This window comes from Stegodyphus dumicola, chromosome 2, assembly GCF_044657685.1.
Source record: "Stegodyphus dumicola isolate Sdum_Otavi_A_Nest chromosome 2, ASM4465768v1".
In the NCBI taxonomy this organism is placed as follows: domain Eukaryota; kingdom Metazoa; phylum Arthropoda; class Arachnida; order Araneae; family Eresidae; genus Stegodyphus; species Stegodyphus dumicola.
In genome coordinates this window covers 238,250,271-238,258,835 of record NC_140769.1, presented here as the reverse complement: position 1 = coordinate 238,258,835, position 8,565 = coordinate 238,250,271, and the positions used below count along the sequence as shown (strand labels likewise).

The following is an 8,565-nucleotide window of genomic DNA, read 5'->3' as shown; positions in this document are numbered from 1 at the left end:
CTGAAAAGTATCTAAACGTAACCCAAATTGCAGATTATACTAGTAAATTACTGAACAACTAATGAAGTAAGTAATATTTGCATAAACACGCATTTTTAATTATAAATAAAAAATTTAAAACAGGAAACAAGAAAGTATGAGACAAAAAGTAACTAATAATGCACTAAATTACTTACATAAAACTATGAAATATTTAAAAAAATTATGTTAAAAACTAAGAAAATTATATGTAAAAATAAAATAAATTAAGATGCATACAATTATTTTACTATGAACTAGAAGCACGAGAAAAGCGACCGCTAAGAGAAGCATAATAAAAACGCAACTGTGAGTGTTTTTCAGTGTGCTCTGTGTCTAAAAAATAAGAAATGTTTTCCCTCTCTCAAAAGCTCCATAAATCCTCATCTTTGAAGCCACTCAAATGAAGATATGGTGCAACGGCAGTCATCCGAATGCAAAAAATCTCGCGACTGCGTCATCTGATCCTTTCTTCGATGTCTCAGAGGGGCGATAGTTTCATACTGAAACCGCAATGAAAACATTCAAAATTAAAAGGGTTCCATTACTTTTTTTGTGAACTAAAGACATTTCATTACTCATTGATGCCTGCTTATAAAATATATTGTGGAGAAATTAAAAAGTTTTGGGTTTTTTGTTTTTAAAATGGGTCAAAAAAGAGTAGTGTGGAAAAGAAGCTATTTTTGAATGATTCGTATCAATAAATGGATGCCCAAAAAGATTTGGTGCTGCCATCTGTTATCAGCTTTAAGTAGTAATTTAATTTTAGCAGCGGTTTTAAGGGGAAAAAAAAATTTCTAAATTTAAAAAAAAAAATGTTGAAAATGCAGTTTCAAGGCGAAACCACCGCCCCAGAAAGGGATAACTATGCGGAAAAACATTATTTCTTAAAAGTTGCATGCTGTTGTATTATTTCCACGATTGAAATTCAGTGGTTGTGATTCAAATAACTAGCTCACTTTTTATTAAAACACATAAATATAATTTATTTTCTTTCAGTAAAGATGATATATGCAGTAATGCGATGTTGTAATACAAAATTAGAATCAGTCTTGTATTTGAATATTAATTTCCGTCCAACATGTTGTTATAACAGCAGTATACCAAGACCAATGAGGTATAGATGGTCTTTTATACCTTGGCCTTTCTGCCTGGTTATACTTCAGGGTAAGGATTTAAACTCGTGCATTAAACTTTCGGTATTCAAATCCATCTGTGACTCGCCAGTTTTGATAGTCAACGAAATCAATTCTGCATCTTGGGCATCCAGTGTGTCGTAACCACAGAGCCCTGAAATTGGAAGAATATTAATATTATATTTCTGAAATACCAACGAAATATGGTAACCTGAAAATCATCAATAACCACAGAAAGTGGTTTTTCTGAAAAAGCCATTTATTTCCGGAAAAAAAAACGTAAAAAATTTTAGAACATTTTTATTTTTAATAATTTGCCTTTAAAATATTCTAATATCAGTTAAATGTTTTTTAATTCTTTCAGAAATAAATTCAGAAAATCGTTTGATTATGTGGAATCGCGGTCTGCTTCTTGGCAAAGAACTTTACTTAATTCTTATAATCTCTGTGTTATTGCAGTTTAATTTTATAATTGCTTTTTCATTTTGTTCTTTGCCTTTTATATATGACAGTCATGAAAGATAAGAGATTTTATTGAAGTTTTTCTTTCTTTATTACATTATTTTTAGCAGCAGTTCGCGTGCAAATAATGGATTTTAATTTTGAATTTCTGGATTTTCATTTCTATTTTTATACGCACACACACATATAAATGCTCAAATAATTAAATGAAATATTTCAAAGTAAACCCTGACCTAAAAAATTTGCTATAAGCAGCAGTAAATTTAACAAAAATAATGCAATAAAGAAAAAGAAAATGTAGATGTATTTTGCGAGGTATGGCACATTGCATACTTGAGTTACAATACGACAAATCACAGAAAAATTTCTGCTTTTCTCTTCTTCACCTGATGAGAATCCTCACTAAATTAATGCCTTTTTTTAACAATAAGATGCTCGAAACCTTACACTTACTTCCGCAAAATGAGACTTATTCCACACAAGATATTTCAGTCAATTTTGTTTTATTGACATTGCCAAGTATTACATCGGCAAAGATTATCAGCACGTAAAATTATTAAATGCTACTGAATTAAATTCCATCTAAAATAATTACTCTGTAATTTGAAATTTTGAAACTGCTAAGGAAAACAGACGTAAGAGTAATTCATGTAATTAAGTTTATACTTACATTTCATCAACTCTGTCTTTTTCTCCTTGTATTTGTCCCATTGCACTTCCGTAGCGTGTCAGTCGTATCCAACCACGTACTCCTAGGCGATCAGCTAAATCTTTAGCGTGCTGCATGGATAAAACCACATTTAGTTGCAACAGAAATTCTTACTGAATGATTTCTTATGATATATGTATAGCAAATTTTTAATAAAGAAAAATGTTATGAATATTCAAATGAGAATTTTGCAGTCATTGTAGTTGAAATAAAGCAATGGACACATGACGTCTGGCAGAAAGACATCCCTAGTGGAAAGAATTTTTATATAAAATAACAAAAACAATAGGAATGCAATAATACCCTTTTACTGCACAGACAGTGACAAACTGAACAGTGGCCTCACCAATGCAGAATAATTAATCATCACTCTGTTCAAGTGATCACTAGTTGCTAAAGGAATGTTGCATCACTGTAAACGATGAGTTCACAATGTGACCAATCCTCATCGCTTATTTTAAAATTGTATCCACCAGACACTTGCCTTCAGGCCGTATAATTCTATTTGTTATTTTCTGGAATATTACTGTAAATTTTTCTTGGAATGAATTCATCAGCGGTTCCAGACATGCTTGTTGAATATCAATTTTCCAAATTCCTTTAGAGGAAGATGTCACAAAGGGTTTTATCACTAAGATATGCGTGTTTCAGCTATGAGATGTCACCATATACGCTGTAAAGAATTATCACAATCTCGCGTATATGCTATCGTGGTCAGTCAGAAATTGGAAGATCCGCTGTTCGAACCTCTGAGGGAATTTTGATTTCTCACAATTCCTGGCACTGGAGAATTCGAATCTGGGAGGGTACTTGTTTCTCACGTTTCCTTGCTTCAATGAAAAGGAGGCGAAAAGAACTGATCTGGGACGCCCAACCGGTATAGTGGTTAGCATCGCTAACTGCCGTGACGAAGGGACCGGGCACGAATCCCGGCATATCGGCACTCTAAATATGCGGCGAGCCGAAAGTCCTCTTGAGAAGTTTCATGGAAAGGCAGAGGCAAAGAAAGCCTATGTAAAGAAGGAAAGGCTCTATAGACGTAATGTAAACCAGTTTGTCTTCTACGCCGCTAGAAAGAAGAGGGATAATTCGCCAAGGGATTTGGCGACGGAACCTGTTGGCGAGAATTCCCCCCTTTGTGATGTACATGGCCGAGACTTTCCACCTCCGCCACGTGTACAGGAAATTGAGGAACACGGGTTTAGATGAATCGTTCTTTGACTTTTCGCAATAATTTAAACTCGAATTTTCGTGCTTTTTTGCTTTACTAGTTGAACTTGTATTATCCATATCGCAGTTTGGTGCCTGATTTTATATCTGTCAATATGTAGGGAAAAAAATGGAGTCACAGAGCTTTAAACTCTTGATAAACGTGACCATCGAACTTGTTCGAACTTCGACATCAGCTTCGAGCTTTGGCGCTTTTTGGCGACAGATATTTCACACATGCGCAGTTGCGTCCCTTTTTGTTCGGAGGGAGCCACTCCTGCTGCTGCAAAGCTTTCCTTCTTAACAATACACTGGTGTGCAAAAATTAAGGACGAAGTCGAAAAATTAGCATATCAGCTGAACGAAGAGGCAGAGCGGACAGAAAGACCAATCAGGAGATTAAGTAAGGTGATGTACGTTAGCACATGCGCAGATATGCAGGTAGACGTAATAGGGGAGTGTCTGAGTAGTATAAAGCATGTTGTCGGTGTAAGATCAGTATTTCTGGCAAAGAGATTGCACGCCGTATAGCAGTTAAAATCACACCGAGTTGCTGCCTCAGCGAGAAATGGCGAATAATCAATCCGTTAGACGACATCTGGATGCTTTTACCCGAGGTCGAATCATTGGGAAGTTGGAGGAAGGCCGCAGTGTCGCAAGTGTGGCTGCAGAGTTCGGAATTGCTCACAGCATCGTTTCACGACTTTGGAGAAATTTCAAACTACAAGAACAGCTATCCGGGGGTTTAATAGTGGTCGTCCACGAGGAACCACACCCGCAGATGACCGGTATATTGCCTTACAGGCCAGAAGAAACAGGCGGCAGACAGCGGGAGAAATCGCTAGACACACGACACAGGCGACTGGACGACCGATATCGCATTTTACCATGGACAGAAGACTGCACGGTGGTGGTCTGTTTGCATGACGCCCTGTACGGTGTGTACCTCTAACGCCTGCCCATCGGAGAAGGCGTTCTCTGTGGTGCCGGGAACACCGGAATTGGAGAAACAATAAATGGGGACGAGTACTCTTTACAGATGAGAGCAGATTCAGTCTGAGTAGCGATTCTCATCGCATACTCATCTGGAGAAAGCGGGGAAGCCGCAATCATCCCTCGAACATCATTGAAAGGGACAGGAATGGAGGTGGCGGTGTTCTCGTTTGGGGAGGCATCATGCTTGGTAGTCGTACAGACCTTCACATCTTCGACGCAGGTTCAGTCAACGGGACCCGTTATTGTAACGAGATTCTTCTTCCATATGTGCGTCTTTTTAGAGGCGCTATGGGTCCGATGTTCCTTTTCATGGACGACAATGCACCATGTCATCGCACAATAGCTGCCGAACAGCTCTTAGAGAGTGAGGATATTGAACGTATGGATTGGCCGGCACGATCTCCGGATCTCAATCCCATCGAGCATGTATGGGATTTTCTAGGCAGACGCTTGGCAGCTCGTACCTTACCACCAGTAACGATTCCGGAGCTTCGATTGGCGCTGCAAGACGAATGGGCAGCAATGCCTCAACAACTCATTGACACCCTCATTCTCAGCATGGGCAGACGCTGTGAAACCTACCTAGCAGTCAGGGGAGATCATATTCCCTATTAAAGACCGGATGTTTCCTGCTGGACACCCATCACAGTGATGTTTCGGCCTTCAGCCGCATTGCGGTCCATGCTACTTTTTCAATAAAGCTTCTTTTTATCCCTCTGATTTCTCTTTTAGTAAGTGTTGCTTACATTTCTCATGTCCTTACGTATTGGGGATCTTACGGTATTAAATGTGTTGATTTGGAAAGCTTTTGTACAAAGTTATATTGAAAAAACCGTCTCGTCCTTAATTTTTACACACCAGTGTACATATTCTTTGAATCAGCGTGGAGCGTGCTAACCACTACACTACGAAGGCACGCTAAGAAGGCGGGAGAAATACCTTATAAGGTAAGTGTTTAATTTATTTATTTATTTTACGTTATCATTCATATTTGTTCATAGGGGGTGCGCAATGCCAAGTTCGTGTAATTCTTTGATGTATAAGTGAAAAACAAATCGTTGTGTACGCGACAACAGTAATATATCATATATTAATATTATGAATTCAATTACCAAACGTTTGCCAGTTCGGGGATATCTTGCGAAAGAGCCATTTACTCAATGTTAAATAGACTTGCCCCTGTATTCTTATTTTTCTGGCACAGCTTTGTCTCTCTACATTTTATTGGTACATTTTGCAGAAAAATTTAATCATTTCAGGTATAACTTCACTAAAGTTACCTATCTAAGTACAAAATTCGTAACATTACTACGCTTTTGGCCATTAAAATTGCAACACCCTGAAGGAAAGCAAATACAAAATAGATATTTATCGCACATAAACAGTATGGCATGAAAACAAAATGATTAAATTTGTACGTATTTTGGAGGTTTACAGGGATGCGAAATTAGTAGAAACAGCTGTCACCCCTGGCAGCTAAAACAGCCCTTACCCCATTAGGTATGGGGTCAAACTGGGATTGGATGACAGAAACGGGCAACTCATTTCATACTGCTTCAAGTTTATGCTCAATTTCATCAACCGTATTAGTTGGAGAGGGGTGGCGGGCCAGTCTCTCAGCAACCCATGACCAAATGTTCTCAATGGATGACAGATCTGGAGACAGTGAAGAACAGGGCAGCAATCGAATACTCTGTCTATCGAGGAAGGTCAGAACAGGACATGCAACATGCGGTCTTGCATTATCTTGTTGGAACATGGAGTCTGGGGGCCTCGAATATAGGGCACAATAACTGGACGTAAGATGTCAGAAATGTACCCATCTGCGTTCAAATTACCGTCGATCCGAATTAGAGATATACGTGCCGTGTATCCAATAACTGCCCAAACCATCGCACCAGGTGCAGGGCCAACAAGCCGATATCAAATGCAAGCAGGTGACGTGAGATCTCCTTGCGCACTCCAGACACTTATAACCACCATCAGAATACTGCACATACAACCGGGACTCGTCTGAAAAGGCGACATTGGGCCACTCTTTTCTAGCTTTGTCGTCTGGCGCACCGTGGTCGCCGTCTCTCTCTATGCTGCATTGTCAAGGGGACCCTAAGTAATGGTCACCGTGATGATAGTCCACGCTGTTGCAAATGTGGACGCACCGTACCAGCGGATACTGGGCATGCTGCAAACATGCCCATTTCCTGACTAATGGTCCGTGATGTGGTCTACGATTTTGCAGGGTTGACCTCACAATATGTGTGTCCTCTCTGGCGTTAGTCATGGGAGGGCGTTGAGATTGTGCAAGTCGTTCAGTATTACCCTCAGCAATCCATTGATTCCATATTCACACGATAGTGGTTGGATGTCGATCAGTGCGACCGACGATATCACGGAACGATAATCTACACTTTCGACAGACAACGATCCTGCCTCTATCGAATTTCAAAACTTGCTGTTAAGCATTTCCTCTTCTCATTCGAGGCATGACACGATATTCTGAGCAAACTCCGACCAGCACTTTCCGAATGAAAAATTCACTACAAAACTTTACTTTTATGCAGTGCTTTAGATATCGTTTCTCCCTCATGTGTCGCCTAAATGCGCTGAAATACTAATCCAATTGCATATCCCAACTTCTTTTCCCTTTCATGTGATTTTGACATTCGTCAGATCATTCCTTCCTGGTATTGCAATTTTAATGGCCAGCAGTGTAATTTTAAGATATTTTATTTATTTATATTTTAGAATACGTTTAATTTATGTAGGTAATAAATTCTGAAACTTACCTGAATGAAATTCACACCTGCAAAAAACAAACAAAAGAAAATAATTAATATGACGAAGTTATCTGCTCTATTTTTATCATTAAAAGAAGTGAGCATGATAGTGATAGAAATATAAATGTAAAATTATCTATTTTCTTCATAAAGATGAAATATTCATCATTATATGATTTGATTTAAATACTACTATAACAGAAAACTGCGAAATATATATATATATATATATTTCAAATTATTGCCAACTTCAAAATTGAGACCGAAATGAACTATTTAAAGCATTTTATTTCTTTAAATATTTTTTTAAATATTAAACTTTTGAATAACTGTGGCAAGACTTTGAAAATTAAATTCAGTACTGCAATACAACGCAAGTACATTCTGATTTATTTTTTTAAGCGAAAATAGATCTCTGTATACATGAAAAAAGAATAGTGTAAGAAACTTTTCTTGAAGAAGGTAAGTAGTTCATTCTAGTAATAGTTTTATTCTTGTAGTGCTTTTTCAGTGTTATTGATTGATTGCTCTGATATGGAAGTCTTACTGCCCCACCATTTTCTGACAACAGTTTTTGCCTTTCGCTCAGTAACCTGGCGAAAAATTAGTTGTTAATGGAGTCGTGAAATGCGTAAATGAATTGGTGAAATGTTCGTGAATTTCTAAAGTCGGCAAGTTTGCGATGTTCTGGTGCGTATGTGTGTGTGTGTGAACAATTGCTACGGTGAAACACCGAAATCTGGAGAATGTCGACTTTCACCAGTGAATATCAACATTCACATAGTCGCTTGGTGTATGTCCTAAATATTTTCCAAATACTCTTATTTCTGACTTACACCGGTCAATGTCGACATACTAATGGTGAATGTTGAGCAAATAAGAATATTATATTTCCTTCTCCGTAATTCATTCGTGAAAAAACGCACTTGAAACTCAGAATAAGAACTTAAGAATATAAGAACTTAAAACACACAGTACATTCAAAATGAGAAAGGATAATAATAGAAGTTATAAACTTACCAAATTATGTGATTCAAATCTTATTTATTGCAACAACTTAAACTATTATGACACTTTGAATTGCACAAGAGGCCCTTGCTTTTACAACTGCATTTATTTGTGGAACACTTCCTTTTGGAATGGCAGCGTGTACATATACTCCTCTCTTTTCGACCTACACCAAAGCATATTTGTGATTGTCGACATACACCGGTGAGGGTCCGAATGTACAAGAATGTAAAGAAATATTCGATCTTTC

The 8,565-nt window shown here is 37.9% G+C and overlaps 1 protein-coding gene across 1 annotated transcript in view; it reads right to left on the bottom strand.

Annotated features, from left to right (window-relative positions):
• Positions 1-977: 977 nt before the first annotated feature.
• Positions 978-8,565, bottom strand: part of LOC118184720 (acylphosphatase-2-like) — a 36,136-nt gene continuing 28,548 nt past the window's right edge. The window contains exons 2-4 of the mRNA XM_035354435.2: positions 7,317-7,333; positions 2,287-2,396; positions 978-1,308 (exon numbers count right to left, since the gene is read on the bottom strand). Coding sequence (XP_035210326.1) covers positions 1,194-1,308; positions 2,287-2,396; positions 7,317-7,333 — 242 coding nt within the window. The 3' untranslated portion in view covers positions 978-1,193. The remainder of the gene's footprint in view (positions 1,309-2,286; positions 2,397-7,316; positions 7,334-8,565) is intronic.